Source organism: Malurus melanocephalus, unplaced genomic scaffold (genome assembly GCF_030028575.1).
Source record: "Malurus melanocephalus ecotype Western Australia unplaced genomic scaffold, MMel_1.1 scaffold_637, whole genome shotgun sequence".
Taxonomy (NCBI): Eukaryota; Metazoa; Chordata; class Aves; order Passeriformes; family Maluridae; genus Malurus; species Malurus melanocephalus.
The window spans coordinates 44,263-64,039 of NW_026623869.1; the positions used below are offsets into that span (position 1 = coordinate 44,263).

Genomic DNA, 19,777 nt, shown 5'->3' on the forward strand with positions numbered 1-19,777 from the left:
GCTGTTACATCTATTTTTTTGCTTACTTGGGTTGGTGGCAGGAATTTGCCACTAGAGAAATTAATTCTCGAGTCTCCTGATGCATTCAAAATAAAGAACAATGGACCACATGATAAGCCTTCTGCAGCCTTCTCCACAAAAGAGATGCTGGATGTTTTTTTCAGCCTGACAAGAGCTTTCATGCACTTTTGTGTTATGTAAAATTAGGATTTTACTGCCAGAACAGAGGTATTTCCTGCTGGATTATACTGAAGCGAGCCAAGAGACCAAGGGGTCCCCAGTTGGAGGTCTCATTTAAAATTTCACTGAACAGAATGGTCCCTGAAAAGCTGCACATCTTTCAGCATTATCATTGCAGAGACACAATCAGAGCTGAAGCTGTTTGTCTATGCCTTGGAAAACAAGGCAACAGCTCCTCTTTTCCCCTTTGGTCCTAAAAGATAAAAAGACTTCTGTTTTTTTGCTTTTTGTATCAGAAGAAATGAAATTCAGAGACATAAAAAGCCAGGTCAGGAGCTTGTCATTGTTGATGGGGCTATTATTGCTGTTACATGGATGGATTTCACCAAAAAGGCCATGCAAAAATGATTTAAGAGCACCTGTCTCTGCCTTCTGCTCCAGTAACGGAACAGGGGACAAGGGAAATGCTTCAAGAGAGTCACTAAATATAAATGTACAGCAGGCTTAGTACCTTAGGGGGAAAATTCCTRTCCTGGGTACATTTGTCCCCTTGAAGCCCCACAAGTGCTGAGAGAAGGATGAGAATGCTGATGCTGCAGGAGGAGCAGCATGAGRAGGGGACATCCTCCTCTGGAGGGAAAAGGAGACATTCCAGGGGCCTGAAATTTTTAAAAAAGCAGCTTGCCAAATTGAAGCTTCCTGAAGTCATGCCTGCATTTTTCCAATAGCAGCAAGGTGGGAGTCAGAGGGAGCTGCTATGCTCTCAGTGCTTTGAAAAACAAGCCTGTTAGAAAGCACCCCCAAAAGGACAGACAGGAAATTTAAGCACACCTTTAAGAAAGTGTTTTCCTCTCTCACTCCTCACCCCCATATGATTTCTTCAAGGAATTATCTGAGAAGAACTGGACTTCAGGGATTACATCACATCAGCAAAGGCCTCATTTTTATATTCTATCTCTATCCTTTCTCTGAAAGAGGAGCCAGACACAGAAGACACTTAGGAAGAGATGATGGAAGCTCTGATSAGCTACCTACACAGGTTAATGCTGAAAGTCACTTTCAACGACTCTCAAGTGATTCAGCTACAAAAACATCCCCAAAATGAAGAAAAAAATCAGATATTTAAGGTCCTTAAACCACAATTTTCAGTGTGTAGATTCCACAGGCTTTGTGGGGTACTTTTAAGGACCCAACAAACAACAGGTTTGATTTTCTTCAACTTGCATGCAGGTATCTAAGACTCAACTGGAAATAAAGCCTATAAATGAAGAAAGCTTACAAATACAGTCCAGGTGAAGGCATTGTTGTAGTGAGAGCAAGAGGGTTGCCTATCACACTCCTGGATCACTATCCAAAGCTGTCACTACTCCTTTACCAGACAGAGCAAGAACAGAGCCCTGAGCTGCACCCAAACCTCCTTGCCCTGGATGCTCTCCGGATTGCCCTGACCCCAAGGTTAGAGCCAGGTCAAAAGCTCTGAGTTTCATAAACAAAGATCCCTTCTAGCAGCGAAGAGAAGCCCAGAAAGGGGAATACTTAACAGGGTCGGGGTTTTTTTTTTTAGGTTTCACTTACAGAAGGATGCCAGGACCATGCACCGAAGATGCAGCGGAGGAGCTGTCCGGCAGCATTGCCTCCCTGTGGCTGCTGGCAGCACGATCGGGGAGCAGTGCAGAAAACCCCCGAGGCTGGAAAGCCCAGCGGAGCTGTYCCTCAGACCCGACACCACGGCTCGCTTGGATCTGCTCACTCCTGCAGCTTCCCGTGCACAGGTAGCACCTTGCCTTATGCTCTCATTCTCCCAGGCTAAAAATCAACTGCTCGCAGGTTTTAGGAATAGACACGGGGGGGGAAAAAGGCCAATTTTAGGTGTTTTTTGAACCCTGCTTCCTGACAGCAAGGCAAGCCCAAACAACAATACACCCTGAAAGRCTTGAAATCCATGTCCATTCCTCGTCAGGAGCACAGCCTGCCTGAATTCAGCAGCAGCAGCTTTGCTTTCTGAAATACAAGGCTGCAGTTTCCCCGTCTCACTTAACCTTTGCCCAAGCTTTTCACCCGAGGCTCAGCTCCTTATTAGCAGGTCTTTAAACAGCCCCTTTGCCCCGGGGTGAGCTCACCCCACCAGAACCCGTTCTACAAAGGAAACAGGTCGTGAATTATTTCGCTTTTATCATAAATAACCTCTCCTCTCGGTGAAGGGATTTCCAGCCCGTTAACTCYGGGTCTGCTGCACGGAGGAGATGAACCACAGCCTGCAGAAATCAATAGCTCTGACTCTAATGAGTTCTGAATCACGCTCAGCACGCCCGGAGATACATCCCACACTTCCAGTGAGGAAAAATATGGATGTCAGTAGMTGCATTGGCAGTAATATATGCTAATGAAAGTAATGTAACCTAACAACATGTGAATTATTGATGTGGGCATATTTAAACAGAAAAATCAGCAAGAAATCACACCACACCGATAGGTGCCAGTGTTTGTTCACCAACASGCAATTGGAACTGTGGTGGTCCTGAGAACACTCATTACCACTTGATTAGCTTGAAAAGCTCTTTGTTGAGGTAATCCATGTCTCACCTGATGCACAAGTCATTTAAATTCCACATTGTCATGTGACACTGGGTGATCTCAACGAGCCTTTTGTACTGGCATCGAAGGAGCGACTTTTACACACCTTYGGTTTCCTCTGAGGTTCTCAGACATTAATGGCAAATCATACTGCTTTGCCTGAATTATTTTGCTTAATCTTGTTTTATCAGAGTCACAGACAAGGGCTGGCTTAGCCTCTCCTTCACAACAATTCACAAAAGTCTAACTCTCCTGAATGCAGCAAAGTTGCTCCTGATTGCCACAAGCCACATGGAGAAGAGAACCAGCTCCTTTGTCTGGCACAGCTCTGGTTCCCAGGATGTCAAAGCAGTTGACTCAGCTGTATCCTAAAATAAATATAGTTTGTCTACATAGACAGGTTTATCACATCCATCACCATGTTCTCTTAATRTATTTAGGGAAAATTCATTTTGTACCACGGTAAAAGCAGGATATATGTTCAATAATCATCAGTGTTAATTTTGCTGTTATTCCATTATCCTGAGAGATCTAATCATTCCGTCTGTACTTTGGGGAGGGCTGGCTCCACCTCTGTGGTATCAGGGAACTACATTGCAGACTGGCTTTGTTTTGGTGAGGGCTGTTGGGGAATAGGATTTTTACAGTCTCATCATGTCCTCACCAGGTTATRCTGATATGCATCATCCCCACAGGGATGGAGACAAAAGATTTCCTGCTTCACACTGCAAACAAAAAAATCCCAATACAACCCGCAGCCAGTCAACATTCCTGGGCATTTCAGTGCTGCATTCAGGTGTGAGAGGGTTCAGGGGGCAGGGGAGAACAGTGTCCCCTGCCCGGGGCCAAACGAGTCCCTGTGCTGTCCCCCAGGAACTCAGCCACTCTCCCCAGGGAAATCAGCATCCTCAGTGCCCAAATCAGCTTTGCAAAGCCACTGAGAAGAAAGCRGAGCTTAGCTGAGATAATTAAAACAGCTGCTTATTTCGGCAGTTATCACATTACCTCCTCTCAAAGCAGGCCATTAATCTTTCTGATAATAACACATTCCACACTGCTCCTCTCCAGCGCTTGCAAGAGAAGCGCAACGAGCTTTTTTCCATTTGCATTTATGATTATTTGGGGTTCTTTTTTTGAGGAGGGAAGGCACTGGGGGACAACTGTATGGTTATTTGCCATGTTAAAACAGATAAACACACTATGAAAGATAAGCCCTTTTTATTTATTGAATAAATATCCAYAATTCCCATCACCAGAGCCCTGTGACAACCCAGGAGCACGTACGTGTGCGCAACCATGCAGGAGCACATTCTCATTCTGTTTKTACCTTTTCCGGAGCCGGGAACTGCAGGTGATTTACTTCCAAAGGCGTGATCAAAGGAACTGTCTGAAAACCATCTTCGTTGGATGGTGGTTTGTTGTTCTTGTCGTTCAAATTACTCCCCAGCTTCACCATCCTTGCACCTGGCTTTCCACACCTAAAAYCGGGGGGAGATGAGCAGTGTCACGGGGGCAGTGGGAAGGGGACTTGCCCTGCTCGGTTTGGGTTCAGGTGTCGGTCTCTGGGTTTTAGGGAATGTGATTTCACTTCACCAAACCATTTGCCTTATGCAGACACGCCACAAACCCTACGAACAGCCTTTAAACACCGCAAACACCCTTGAAACCCCTCGCTGTCAGCCCAAACACGGCGGATCCCAAAGCGCCGGGAGAGCCACCAGCGCTGCTGCGAACGCCACTAACACGGCTGGGAATGCCACCAGCACCCAGCACTGCCGGGAGTGCCACCAACACGGCGGGCAATGCCACCAGCAGCGCTGGGAATGTCACCAATACCACCGGGAATGTCACCAGCAYCACCGGGAGCGCCACCAGCACCGCCACCACCGCGGACACGCATTGGGACACGGGGACACAGACACCGGGACACGGTGCGATTCCCACTGACCCCAAGGGGGTTTTTTATACCACTCTATCATTTTTGCAGCCCTCGTAAGGGTTCCGATCCCCTCCCCTGCACATCCCGGAGCACTCGCGTGTTCCCTTCCCATCCCATCTCCCCGGGAGCGGCGGCGAAGGAGCTCGGGGCGGGCGTTCGGCGGGCACAGCTCCGTTACTTACCGCAAAGCAGGCGGCGAGAGGCGGCGGCGGGGCCGGTGTGGGTGCGCGGAGCCCGCGGTGTCCGCGGGGGGAGCGGTGCTGAAGGGACAGCGCTGCGCTCGCTGCGGCTCCGCCGGTGACTGAGGCGGGCGGGGCGGCGGCTCCTTCCCCCCACACCGCCCTCACAGCCGCCCGCCCTCAGCGCCGCGAGCACCGCGCGCCCCCTGGCGGCCCGCGGGAACAGCGCACAGCGCCTCCTGCAGGCCGCGCCCTCACGGCCGGGGGACAGCGACACGAGACAGCCCCGCGACACCGCCGCGACACCACCGAGACACCCCTGTGACACCACCGCGACACCCCTGTGATAACCCCGCGACACCCCCGAGACACCGCCGAGACACCGCCGAGACACCCCGAGACACCGCCGAGACACCGCCGAGACAACCCCGAGACACCCCCGTGACACCCCTGTGACACCCCCGCGACACCCCCGAGACACCGCCGCCACACCTCCGCGACACCCCCGTGACACCGCCGCGACACCCCCGAGACACCGCCGCGACACCCCCGAGACACCGCCGAGACACCACCGCGACACCCCTGTGACACCACCGCGACACCCCTGTGACACCTCCGTGACATCTCCGCGACACCCCCGAGACACCCCCGAGACACCCCCGAGACACCGCCGAGACACCCCCGAGACACCGCCGAGACACCCCTGTGACACCCCTGTGACACCCCCGAGACACCCCCGCGACACGAGACAGCCCCGCGACACCGCCGCGACACCGCCGCGACACCACCGCGACACCCCTGTGACACCACCGCGACACCCCCGAGACACCGCCGAGACACCGCCGAGGCACCCCTGTGACACCCCTGTGACACCCCCGTGGCACAGAGCACCGGGAGAAGGTAGGTGACCATGGCGCTGCACGGGGACACGGCCCCCGGTGGCATCGATCGCTGCGTTGCTCACAGCGGTGTCACAATGGCCGAGAATGGCGGGCCTTAAACCTCATCCAGTTCCAATCCACTGAGCCTCTCTTTACTCTGTGAGTATTTGGGACTTTGATTGCTGGGCTGTGTGGGCTGAAAGGAACCCATAAAACACTGGAGCAGAGAATCCCAGAATGGTTTGGGTTGGAAGGGACCTTAAAGATCATCCAGTTCCAGCYCTTGCCATGGAACTTCCACTGTCCCCATCCAACCTGGCCTTGGACACTTCCMGGGATGGAGCAGCCCCAGCTTCTCTGGGAAACCTGTGCCAGGCCCTCACAGAGAACAATCCCTTCCCAATATCCCAACCCAAATTTCCCCTCTTTCAGTGTGAAGCCATTCCCCCCTTTTCCTGCCAGTTCCTGATGAATTGTCCCTCTCCTGCTTCCCTGCAGTCCCTTCAGACACTGGAAAGCACTGTGAGGTCTCCACACAGCCTTCACCAGGCTGAACATCCTTGATTTTCTCATTCTGTCCCCACAGGGAAGGTTCCCCAATCCTGCTATCAATTTGTGGCTCCCAGTTCACCTTCCCTGGTGCCTGCTCAAATACCTGGAGCCAGCTGGGGGTTGCTCGCTTCTCCCAGCTGACAAGAACAGGACAAGAGGGAAATGGCCTCAAGTTGCACCAAGACAGGGTTCGGTTGGATTTTAGGAAGAATTTCCTCACTGAAAAGGTGGTCAGGGAGAAGCTGCTCAGGGCAGCGGTGGAATCACCATCCCTGGAAAACCATGCAGATATGACATTTACAGTTTAACAACAACCCTGGCAGTGCTGAGTTAATGGTTGGACTCCATGATCCTGGAGGGCTTTTCCAGCCTTCACAATCCTGTGATTCTCAAATGCTGGGATGGCAGGACAGGGCTCTGCTCCTGTTCCCAGCAGCCAGACTGGTGTCACACCAGCACCACACACTGTCCCACCCCCACCACCACCATCCCCTGCAGCAGCAGGCTGAGCGCTTCTCCTGGAGACACAGGATACTTTGGGATGACTTCASCCTGATTTGTTTATAAATTTAGAATTTGCCTCCAGAGCTTGCAACTTGGCATTTTTCATGAGGCCTAAATATACTCCTTGAAGGCGTGAACTGTTTCCATAATAAAGCCTTTTAGAATTGACTTGTGAAAACTCATTTAAAGCTGTATTTTGGCAGAGCAAGGGGAAGTGCTGACTGCAGTGGTAGAGCTTGATCACAGCACAGAGGGAAGAGCTGAGAGGGAAAGGGTAGAGAAGGGCAGCTAAAACTGCCTGCTACTGACATCACCTTACATGGCCCATTAAAGATCCTGTTTCCAACAATTCTACCATTTTGTCATGCTTGGGTTGGAATTTTCTCTATYACATTCCTGGATAAGGCCAAACTTCCACAGTAAATTTCACCCAAGRGGGTTTTGCAGTGTTTAGTCACCCTCATAGGAAAATCATTTTTCTCTTGTTGAAATGAAATTTCCTGTGTTTCAGTTTGGGGCCTTTGTCCCTTTTTCTGTCTCTGGGTAAATCTGAAMAATCCCAACTGCATCAGCCTCTCCCAGAGGGGCTCCAAACAAGACACTGCAGTCACAGCAATTCTTACCCCAAATTTCAATATATTACATTATATCAACTGAAGTGATTTGACCATCCAAAGAGATCCGTAGTTACCTTCCACTGAATGTAGATTTGAAGTACTCTAGCTTCTCTGTCAGCAAAAGGGCTATTTTCAAATGAGGGATCAGGAAATATTATTAAATTATGCAAAGGAAATACTGCATTGCAACTCCATAAAAATGCCACCGTGGTTTCCCACCTTTATCTGGTAATTACCAACTTGAGGTGTCTGTTGAAAAGCAAAGTGATGTCTTTCATACCTTGCAAAAGTATCCTGTGATCTAAAATAATTTTCTTCCATGTCACTGGTGGTAATGAACAACCTGCTTAGCCAAAATATTGCATTAATGACACCTAAGCAGATACTCTGACTTAGGAGAGGTCTTAAGCAACACTCCCCAAACACAGAAGTGTGAAATCTCCAGAGTTACCTGTGCAAACCCATGGAAACTGGGGTTGCATCATGAAAAAATAAGGTTGCAAATAAGGTTACCTGCTTATTCCACACCTCTACTCAGTTGAACTCAATCCATTATTTTGTTGGTTATACTCGAATATTCTTCACAGTCACAAAGGTAAGGAGCAATGAGAGGGAATCCCTTCCTTGTTCAGCATTTTGCACTGTAAAACACCTTTCCTGTAGCTGCAAATCTGCTGATAACTAAATAGAGCTAAACTCTGCTGGAGATATTCCATGTGACCCAGAGAATGCAGCTCACCATGGCCAGCACTCAAGCACTGGCACTTGGAGCCACTTTTCCACCAGAAGCCTTCTCATTCTGAGTGCCAGCAGCAAGAACCTGCGAAAAATGAGCAGATGCTGCTTTTACCTTTTGGCTTTTCAGGGTAGAAGCACATTTTAAGCAAYGTTTTTCAGTGGTGCCATCTGAGAWTTTTGGCAGTGTGGTGGAGGRAGATGTRCAGAGAGATATCCAARGCCTCCCTTGGAACTACAYCCAGAAACTTCCATTTCCTCCACGAGACTGAACCAGCCCCATACTCAGGGTCAATGTGGCCCATTTTAGTTTGAAAATGCCTCTTTGCAAAATCTCTCTCTCACAAACAAACAACCAGGAGTGAATTCACACAGCAGGATGCTTCATGGCAAATAGAGATGCCTGGAGTTGCCAACAAGATCCCAAAAGTGAACATTCTGTAGGGACAACATTAAAGCAAGCCCAAGTGAATATGAGAAATCAGAGTAACACACAGATTTCCTTGCAGAGCCAATACAGAGTCTGACATTTCCGCCCACACAGCACAGCTCAGTGACAGGCAATAAGGCACAGCAGCAATATGAGCAACGTGAGACTCCAGAGGAATAAACAATATATTTCTTCTGTCAACAAAAATATATGCCTCTCTTTATTCCTTTCATAAGTCTCCCACAATATATTAATGCACTGGRTTTGTGTGGCRGGGGGGCTGCASGGGTGGCTTCTGTGAGAAGCTGCTGGAAGCTTCCTCCMTGTCCCACACAGTGGCCCCAAGGGGGTAACCCCTCTGGAAAAAAGAGTGAAGAATGGGGGGGGGAAAGGGCACAGCTGCAGCCAGGAGAGAGGAGGGAGAATGTGARAGGAACAGCTCTGCAGATAACCAGGATGGGGGAGAAGGAGGGGAAGGAGATGCTGGAGCTGGGAGCACCCCGAAGCCCGAGGTGAGGCCYAAGTGAAGAAGGGAGGGTAACAGGGCTTAGGTACAAACATTTCACTGCAAATTCTGCACCTTGTACACAAAACATCAATAACAGCAGAGTTCAGCCTCTCCCCACTTCAATCTTGAACACATAAATCAACTTCTCTTCAATGTTAATATTATTCTACTCACTTGCTCCTTGATCTATGAAACACTGTCTCACTTCATAAAATACATTTCCTGCACACCAAGCATTTTCCCTGTAAAGTTCCTGCTCATTAATATAAGCAGCAATATTTTAATCTGTTTTCGTATCTTGAAAATGTGGGACCAGGCTTACAATGGAAGCATTGGAAAATAAGTGATTACTAAGAAGAGAAACTACAAAACTTAAAGGCACTGAGTGAGGACAATTTCAGGAAGTCACCATAGTCATGATAGAGCAATCCTTGGAGTAACATCATCCACCTCAGACTCTACYAAAAATTCTCAAAATTTGGTAGAATGCAGTTCTACCAAAAAATCATGTTTGTTTCTCAAACATTAACCTGAGTTAATTTCAAAATTAGTCCAATACAGCAGTGAAAACCAGCACAGTGTTATTGTCCTTGGGAGATCACAGATAACTTAGCACCATGCTGAAAAATTTGTACCCTTTCTGTAGCTGAAGGAATTTAAAATACCAGGGGATGTAAAGAGATCCATTTTAAGCTGGAGCTAACTTCTTTTAGTCATTGCTGTGAGGAGCTCATCCATTCCATGGAATTCCATCAGCACCACTGACTGTTCACACAYATTAGGAACAAGAAAACAATCATGTAGCAGAACAGGGCAAAAAATAAAAGCCATGTTAGTTTATTGTTCATTTCAAAATCCAGGAGATTACAAAGATTGTGGAAGAGAGGGAACATTTGTCAGTGCCACCCTGAGCCTTTCTGCACAGCTTTTTCAATCTGCCTCTGTTCCTCCTCAAACAAGAGCGCAATAAATCTCACACGTTCCCACTGTTAAGGGATCTTGTCATGACCTCTGGGACATGACACAAATCAGATTTGTTCCCAGCCCAGCCCAGCAACATCTACAGCTCAGCTGAGCCCCTTGGGTGAGACAAAAACAAGGGGTCCAAATTTAGAGAAAGAAGAAGAGATCCTCTCCTTAATCTGCTCCACTAATCAATTCAAGAGACACAGTAAAACCCAGCCTAAGAGGTGCCACAGACAGTGGGAGGCCAAAGCACTCAGCATCTTCCAGCAGGAGATCACCCTTCCTGGATCAAGGAATATTCCTTTTTCCTTTGAGCCCTCCATAACTTTTCTCCCAACAAAATGAAACTGCAGCTACACACAGTGATTTTCCCACACAGAAACTTTCAAACATGAATTTTTCTGCCTCAGATCAGACGGCCCTGGTGCTGTCACTAATAAATGAGAAACTTTGTGTGAATCTTTATTAAAAATACACTGTGGCTATAATATACTCATAATAAATAAGTACTTGTATATATTTTATATATATATATCTTTTCCTCCTAAAATAAAATTCCACTTAAGCAATAGGTTCTTCTGCTACTTCATTTTGTTGGAAAGCCCATGTTAAAACAATCCAAGTATGGATGCTTTGGTTTTTATGCAAATTCCAGCCATCAGAGTTATGTAAGTGCTTATGCAATGAAAAGAAACATAATGCACAAACCTGCCCATGTCACTGAGAATTATTTGCCAGAACTAAAAATCAAAGTTGCATCCTGTTTTGCTTCATATTTAGGGACTTATTGCACAGACAAAATGTCATATATGCCCAAAATTTGCTTTCAGTCACTTCCCCCTCCCAAAGAAAACTCCAATTCAACAGCCTGCTGAAGGCTATTCCTTAGTCAGAGTCCATGCAAAATTGTATTAGAAGCTTTGAAGTTAAAACATGAACATTGACTACCAGGGAGGGCCCTAAAGACAAAGACATTTACTGCATGTAAATGTTCAGTGAAGACAAAGGTCACCTTCTACTTTTCCCAAATCAAACCATGGTGGAAACTCCACATCCTGCTCTCGAGTTTTGCTTCAGAGCTGAAATCTTTTTATGGAAACAATCAGCAGTGAAATATTATTAACCTTGATGATTGGTTATGTTGTAGTGGCCAAGTCATGATAACTTGAGAGGCCATGGGGCTGCAAAGCCTCAGCTGAGGGAACCCAGGAACCTGATTCATCTCAGCTCCAGAACAGATGGGGCTCGAACAGAAGAGCTGCCGGGCAGGCCAAGCCTCCAGCCTGCAGGAAATGAGGTTTTATCTGAATTGGTGGCTTTGGGCCAAATCAAGCAGGAAACAAACCCTTCTGAAAATGTCCACCTAACGTGTGCCTACCACAACACCCACCAACTGGAAATTCCCAGAAATGTCACTTCAGAAACMTCTAAGCACTTCCAAAACACAATTCCCAAGTTCCCGAGGCTGCGGTTGATCAGTGATATCCTCTCTGGCAGCAGCAGCAGCAGCATCTGCACKCCCCAGCCCCACACAGTAGCTGTGGTAGCTCCTGGGGCTCCCTGGCTCCCCTGCAGCCTGGATGCTGAGGACACCCTGGGAAGGCTGCCCAGAGTCCCAGCTCCCCGGCAGGGAGTGCAGGAGCTCYGGCAGCATGGCCTTAGCTGAGCCTCTCAGTGCTGCCAGGCATGGAAATCACCATGGAGTCCAGGCTTTCAGGACTTCCCTGCTTTCAGCTTTACAGCCTTTGGAGCTGGTTTTGAGCCCCCAAGCCCTGGACAGCCCTTGGTGCCACTGGACAGAGAACTCCAATGCAGAATTGTCTGGCTGAGCTGCCCCAGGAACCAGGGGAGCTCAGTTTGGCAAGAACTGGGATAACTTCAACCCAAACATGTCAGGATGTGCTGTTTCCAGCTAAACTTTGACCAACAAATCTCCAGCAAGCACAGAACAGTGATACAAACCCCAAAGGCTTTACTCACCACTGCCTACCTTCATCCTAAGTCATTTGTATTTATGGAACATAGGGAAAAGAGCTTGTCCAGAGCAGCTTTTGGATCATGAGACAAGTGGCTGCCACCATTATTTACAGATAATGAGAATTCAGCAGCAATGCCTTCAGCTATTCTGTGTGCCCTGGMTGCTCCCTCCCACCTCTGTACTGCAAGGAGCCTCCTCAGATCTCTTGGCAACTGTTCACAGAGCTGAGATGAAGCAATGTCAAACTTCCAGAATAATCTGGAGTTGGTGTTCTGTACAGAAAGGCAAATTATGCACTGAGAGCAAGGCAAAGCAAAGACAAAGCCTGACCTCTGTATTTGCACATCTGCTTCAGTTCACACTCCAAGGGAGATTTGTTATTAAAAACTTCAGGTAACTGATCTGAATGTTGAAGAATGTGAAGGAACAGCAGTGCTGCCCAGGAGCCACAGCAGGACAGTGTGACACTTGCTCGTGTTTCTGCAGTGATGATTAAGGACTTCAGAGGAGAATCTGTTCTTTTCTGARTCTCTGCTCTGTGATCCAGTGCCCTGAGGTTACCTTATTTACTTCTGACTCCTTTTAACAAAGAGGGTTTCAATAAAGTTTTTTGTGTTTATCCAATCCTTTTTCTCCTTGTGGAGCACGTTACCCGAACATGCAAGATATGTTAATGCAACGCTACAATTACTTTTCTATTGCTGTTGACACTTAAACAATCACATGAATTAAAAAATAAAGAGTGCACACAGGTCTGGGTGGATGGGAATGGTGGTCTGGTTTGTAGAGCTTGGGCTGGGTTCTTCTCCAGGCCCTTTTTTCAGCACTTTAACTGCTCTGAGTACCCTTGCTTCCAACTGTACCTTTGAAATCTGGTCACTGCAGCAGCAAGCTGAACTTTATCACCCAAAAAGTGAACCTGAATCAGCATTTTTCCCCACTGAAACAGCTGCTCTGGTCCAAAGTGATTAAAAAAATATAAGAGCCTTTCAAAGTACTGCCAAATGAAAGTTCTTGATTAGTAGGTCCCAACCAATTATCTCATCATCACCATACAGACCCTTAAGACTGAAGGAGGTGTATAGGGATGATTTAGGGCCATACTTATCTTTCATAATTCCTTTTAAAATAGTCCCACAGACAGACGTCTGTATTCATCCAAGGAATYTTAATGTGTTGGCTAAACTTCGTTCAGAGATTTAGGTTAATGCACCTCATCTATCCTGTTAAAGCAGCAATTAYGCATCTGGAAGAAAAGTGTTTCCAGGGCCCCTGAAGTCTGTGCCAGTAAAGTACCAACTGCAGCTGCAGAAAAGAAACGTTACAACAACAACTCTACAATTTACAAACCTGGATTATAAACTAAATACTCCCCATGCAAACATGTCATTGATAGAACTGTGGGKAGAGGGAGATCATTTCATGCAGTCAAAAAAATCTCCAAAATCCCAAGTGTGACTCTAAACATGTGTTTTGAAAATACCAAAGAACTATGACATTTTTRCTCTGCCAGAAAAATGATCACGTCTTGATTGAATACTTTGCCTTCTCATTTCCTTTTCCAAGCTGAAATGTCAACTATTTTAAGTCAAATCCGAATATTACCCAAGCACAGATCAGAAGAGAACCTTGACGCCACAGCTGTCCCCACAAAGGCATATTCCAGTTCCACATTTGCAGTTTTACTATGAAGAAAACAGGGATGAAACMTTTCCAAATGCTTTGCTGCTTAATGACACAATCACCAGCATGTTATTAAAGCTCAACACTCTGACACTGCAGTCATTATATCTGCAAACACCAAGAAATTATGCCAGGAGAAAACAATCCTTTTATTGAAAGCAAGGACGTCTCATTGTGACAGGTGAATGTTTTACTCTCAAGATGAACTCCATATACATAACTATTTTTATGCCATTTTCATGTCCCATTTACACAATTTGCTGGCTTAAAAGGCTTTAACAGTCAATCAAGAGTTCGAGTATTAAGCTGCAGAACAGAAGAAAATTATATTGTGTTATTGAAGTGAGGTGGATAAACAACACCTCCTGATTGTGATGGTACCATTATGTGCCTCAGGATGAGCAGGGAGAGAGAAAACATTCACCTGGTTTCATATTCAAAATACTTGCTGAGATTCATGTATAAATGGATGAATGAACAGAGAGGGTTATTGTGTAATATTTTAATATCATAAAGTCAAATTTATTCAAATCAGGAAGAAAGGAAAGTGGGGTTTATGTCTTGTATGGAGCTCTGCCTTACTGAATTTGTGTTTATTATTCTGACAAACTACAAAAATAAAAGATATAAATACAGAGACAACACTAAATGTGTATCTCTTCTTTTGCAAGCAAACTGTCACAATATTATGCTCATTAAAAAGCTTTCTAAAACTAATAGCTCAGTGAAACACAAGACTTAATGCCTTGAGATAAATATCTTGCAACAGAGCTGTTTAAGCCACTGTAAAAACAAACCTCTTAAACACCAGAAGCACAAACACCAAACAAACAACAGAGAACCTGTGTTTCCCTGAAGTCACTTTGCAGTCTTGCACTGACTCCAGGAAAAACTAGATCAAAATGAAAGCTTTCACTGCTTTTATATTTCCTTTGGGCCTGAATATTCCTTCATTTTCTTGCTACACCCAGCCAAAGATGGACTCGTCCTAGAGAAAAAAAAGTGATAAAAGTGAATTGGTACATTCCCATTAATAGAAAAAAGAAATCTCTTTTAAAAAGCTGGACAAATAAACATTGTTCAGATTATTCCGATTTCACTTGAKATCATCATGGAAGGATTTAGCTCAAGAAGGCGGCAAAATCCACCTCCCTTTGCCTTGGCAAAGCACAGAGCCCTCCCTGTGAGGATGGAGCTGCTCTGGTCCCCAAACAACACTGAAATCTTGAAAAAACTTGAGCTCAATGTCAGTGATACTTCAATATATAACTGCCAGTTATTATAATAACATTAAACAAGATCAGTGTATCTTTTAAATATTATTAATTTGCTTATTTTTGCTTTTTTTGGGCCTTGAATGGACTGTCTACTTACCCTGTCCAGGTATGCCCCATTCTGTGACCTCTGGATCCTGTCAGAGCCTGCAGGAGAACATCAGGTGGAGGAAAATTATCATTTACAGTCACATGGAATCTAATCTTRATTGCAACATTCCAAGGAGTAAATAGGTAGCATTAAAATTCAAGTAGACTTTTGTTCTCTCAAGTAAACTATTTATAGAGGCAATAAAATGCAGCATTAATTTTCTAGCTTTATTAATCTAGTAAAAAAAAAAAGATATAAAAATGAACCCAGTTTGTTCAGATTTGTTGATCCATATCTAAATATCTTCTGGAATTATTCCATTTGCTTCTTGATTAATGAAAAATTCAGATCAATAGGAGACTTACCAGCTAGATTTGATTTTGTGCAAAATCTGCTAATTAGAAAGAAGATATTAGAATTGGTGGTTTTCAGTGGAAGAGGGCTTAATAGCAGATTCTCAATTAAAGCTCCTGGAAAAAAATTTCAGTTAAGGGCAGAGTAAGTGGGGAGGGGTYGGTTGGTTGGTGGGGTTTTTTAAGTCGCTGGAAATAACCTGTAAAGAAAATTCTCTTCCTCTAAAAAGAAATKAGTGTCTGAAAAGGGAGCAGGCCCTGTCCATAAATCCAAGGTTGACCAGTGCAAGGTGTAGCCATAACAAATAGAAAAGCAGMCATTATGGTAAGATGGCAAATCCACCCAGGAAATTTTGGGTTTTTTTGTTTAAAATAACTTGAAATCTCATCACTTATGAAAGATTTCTCCTCTTTTTTTTCTTGACATTTGTTCTCCTTTTTCTTGAAATCAAGCAAACATAAAATCTAGGAAGATTTTTTTAAAATTCACTGTCCTACACATCCATGGATGTGTGTGTCTTACATATAGATATATGTCCAACATGTACATTAACACAACACAAACACTCTGCACAAACACTTCTCCACAAACACTTCTGCAATGATCTCAGCTGTGGGAGAAAAAGCACATGGAACATCTTCCATGTGAGGAGAGATTTATTAGATTGGAACTTCTTAGCACAGAAATATGACAGAGGCCAATGGAACCTTGACTGATATAATAAAGAATATGAATAGCACATAATGAATAATTAATATCATATCGTAATTACAGAATTAATCAGGATTTTGTTTCAAAGCCAACAGAAGAAGGGCTTTTTCACACAATGCAGAATATTTGCACAATAATTGCAGAATAAGTTGTTGAAGCGCATTATGGAATTTCTTCTCCTCTTCAATAGCATCCACTGGGGCAGAGATTTCTGTTCTGAACCAGAACTGCAYTTCCTTTGTTCTCACGAACAAATTTTTGAGGGAGTGTTTTCTTGTTATGTGTGTGGAAATCTAATCCAACAGTCTATAAAATAAGACACTGGCAGGAATGGTCCTACATTTTGGGATACACCYCCTAACATGCCCCCATGTGGAAAACTTCCATCAGCACCAATGCAAGGGAAGAAAAAGTGCTGTCATTTTTTAACTTGACTGGTAGCTCTTCATGCTTTAGTATATTCTTTTTCCTAATAATTCATCCAACTGTGAGGCCAGAAATTMCATTTGTAAGCATACACTGTATTATCTTAAATTGTGCAGCAGCTACAATGCCTCTAATTGAAATTGGCTGAATGCAGAGCACCAGTTTTAATTCCCAAGTCATTTTCCAGTAATGAAAGAACTGCATTCAGGGCACAGAGTGAGAACATGTTCAATGGTTTTGTTAAATTGTGTTCCAGCAACCTTTGGGGAGTATCTAATTTATTTATTGTCTGTATGAAATYAACCACTATTTTCCTACATGAAAAAATAAATTATTATTCATACAAAGACTGCCTYGGACCCATCTGTGAATAAGTTTAATTACGTATTTGACATGTTCAGAAAAACTTGCAGATGTTTTATGTGCATGTTTTTAATGTCAGGCTGCAGCAAACACTTTCACCAACCTTCCTCCAAATTAACACATCCAAGACCCTCCATGAAACAAAAATGGTTTAAAAAAAAAAGATGGAGGTGCCTAAAGTATGGAATTAATTTCATTTGTGAGTTGTAAAACCTACTACCCAAAACAAACAGCTGACCTTAAACCTTGGGATSTTCACTTGTATTAATAATTTGTTTTCTCTAGTAAAATAAAAYGTTATCAGTTCATTTCCTACCTTCTCCATGAAACTGGCTGCAGGTCAACAGGCGACTTCTGAACCTCTCATTTTCTTCAAGCATTTTTGAAATCACTTTCCAGACCTTGTGCCAGACTTTGGACTGAAAGATAAAATGTGAAGCATATAAAAAGTTTGCATTCTAACATCTATAGGGCAGAAACTTAATCTCCCACAATGGCTGTGAAGTCGAGCTGGCTTTTTTTTTGTTGCAGACTGGGAAGGAAGAGAAGAGAAGGGATATAAAAATATGTGGGATATATTGGAAGAATCCCCACTGTTTAAAAGTAAAAACCATAAATTCCTCCATGATTTTTCACATGAGATCTCCTCTCCTTTCTCACCTAGAATTCTTGTATTTATCCAGGACTTTTGAGGTGCCCTTCTAGATAAGAAAAGCATAGGGAAACATGTGTAGAGCCATTAAGTGCTCTTCAAAGTCATTCAAAATGGGGGAAAAAAATAAGATTGTTTATTTTTCCAGGACCAAAAGCTTTTTCATGTGGTACCTCAGCAGCAGCACAACTCAGCCCCCAAATTCAGATCCCAGAATGGCAAGTGTTGCCCTTTTTCTTATCAAATCCATATTAATCTGCTTTATAGGTGTTGACARCCTCTATTTTAGAGGCATAAAGCTCTGTCTGTAGTGGCCACATTTCAAATATGTGCATTGAAAAGATTAAATTGGAACTGTGGACAAAAGCATTCAGGCAGAGGTGGCCTAACAAAGAGAAATAGCTGTTGACACGCTGATGTTTGGACTTTTGCTGGACCTCATCTGAAAAACCTAAAGATAATTCCTTTCTCGAGGACATTTATTGCTAAAACATAATATATATTCCTCTTTGGTTTTGAAGACTGTTCAATGCACCARGAGACATATTCCAGGATGTTATTAGCTGTTCCTTTGCAGTTGGTAGCATTTTGCTGTTTTTAAATCAAGTATCTATGACATGGCTCTATTCTAGTCTAGCTGATTACTTGTACTTCACACATTACAGAATCTCATAACGAGTTACTGGTTAATAAATGTCTCTCTTAAAATTTCAAGCATTGTCGAACTACTGAACAGGAACAGAAACACATTTGTGAAGCAGAAAGTAATTCTGCCTTGCTACAAGGATGGTGTTAATAGCTTGGATTCCTGCCTTTACTTATTTGTAACCCATGGGATTTCTTTGTTTAAAACATGAGAGGAAGAGGAGCTGTAGAGCTTTTTCCTGCTGGGTTTCACCCCCAAGGTGTGCAGCACCCTGGCTCCAATCCAGCAAAGCATTTCAGTACAGGCTTTAAGTCAACAGCAAACTCTCATTTTTCAAGGTAAGCACACACTTAAGTGCTTTATTGAATAAGAGCCAGAATTTTAAAGCCTCCAGAGAGGCAAGATAATATCATTTTTTCTTTTCTGTAAGTAAGGTTTTCAGTAACAGGCTACCAATTCCATCTTTTAATCTCCCTCATGCTCTCACACACACAGAACAAGCACCTTTCTCAAATGCCAAGGCAGCCAATTGAGCTCCCATATTTTATACCTTTTTCTTCTKTCGTTTAATGACTTTATCTGTGTTTCTTGAAGGGAAAGGAAAGTCAAAGGCGTCAGCCTTAGCCTTTTGAAGATCACCTAGAAAGAGTTTAGAAAGCATTTTTTAACATTTACAACACATTCCTAAGGAAGCTCTTAATCACTRGCACAGGYTGCTCAGAGAARYTGTGGCTGCCCCATYCCTGSAAGTGTCCAAGTGCAGGTTGGATGAAGTTCTGWGCAGCCTGGTCTGGTGGAAGGTGTCCCTASGAAGGAGGTGGAACTGGATGATCTTTCAGGTCCCAACACAAACMATTCAATGATTCCAGAGGGATCCTTATTTCTGGTCAGAGCAGGTTATAGGATATCAAACCTTACATCGAGCACATTTGTCCCCTCCTTTATCCCAAAACCATGGAGCAAGTGGGTGCCTCTGAAGAGCCATATTTCAGAAAAACAGATTTCAGAACTGCACAGCACACACACATGAAGACAACGGGCTTCTGGGAGCTTTCAATTCCTTTTTTTTTYCCCAGAACTGGACACTGCACTTGAGGTGTGGCCTCACCAGTRCCCCGAACAGGGGAATRCTCACACCCCTGGTCCTGCCGGCTGCACWATTTTTGATACAGACAATTAAGACAATAGTCGCGCCACCTCCAGCCCCCCGAGGGCCCGACACCAGGGGTTCTGCCGGGGTCTCACGTACCGGAGGTGTTGCTGCCGGTTCTCCCCTCACCGCCGCTCCCCGCCCGCCTGCCGCTGCTGCCCGGTGCGGGGCTGGGCCCGGCCCGCGGCTCCGGGACGGCTCTCGGGGCCCGGGCCCGGCCCGGGGGGCTCTGCCCGCGGCTCTGCCGGCGGCTCCGGCCCGGGGGGCTCTGCCCGGGGCTCTGCCGGCGGTCCCGGCCCAGGCGGAGCACGGAGCCGCAGCGCTGCGAGCCGAAGCTGCTCACGTACACCAGCGGCACGGGCGGGCGGGCGCGGCGGCGGCGCT

The 19,777-nt window shown here is 45.1% G+C and overlaps 2 protein-coding genes across 2 annotated transcripts in view; both read right to left on the bottom strand.

Annotated features, from left to right (window-relative positions):
• Window positions 1–5,006, bottom strand: part of NSG2 (neuronal vesicle trafficking associated 2) — a 30,736-nt gene extending 25,730 nt beyond the window's left edge. The window contains exons 1-2 of the mRNA XM_057383502.1: window positions 4,876–5,006; window positions 4,082–4,232 (exon numbers count right to left, since the gene is read on the bottom strand). Of these exons, the coding sequence (XP_057239485.1) occupies window positions 4,082–4,210 (129 nt within the window). The 5' untranslated portion in view covers window positions 4,211–4,232; window positions 4,876–5,006. The remainder of the gene's footprint in view (window positions 1–4,081; window positions 4,233–4,875) is intronic.
• Window positions 5,007–13,910: 8,904 nt separating this feature from the next.
• The window catches only part of CUNH5orf47 (chromosome unknown C5orf47 homolog), a 9,499-nt gene continuing 3,632 nt past the window's right edge, over window positions 13,911–19,777 (bottom strand). Inside the window, exons 2-6 of the mRNA XM_057383507.1 lie at window positions 19,493–19,775; window positions 18,794–18,882; window positions 17,262–17,364; window positions 15,101–15,147; window positions 13,911–14,714 (exon numbers count right to left, since the gene is read on the bottom strand). Of these exons, the coding sequence (XP_057239490.1) occupies window positions 14,688–14,714; window positions 15,101–15,147; window positions 17,262–17,364; window positions 18,794–18,882; window positions 19,493–19,775 (549 nt within the window). The 3' untranslated portion in view covers window positions 13,911–14,687. The remainder of the gene's footprint in view (window positions 14,715–15,100; window positions 15,148–17,261; window positions 17,365–18,793; window positions 18,883–19,492; window positions 19,776–19,777) is intronic.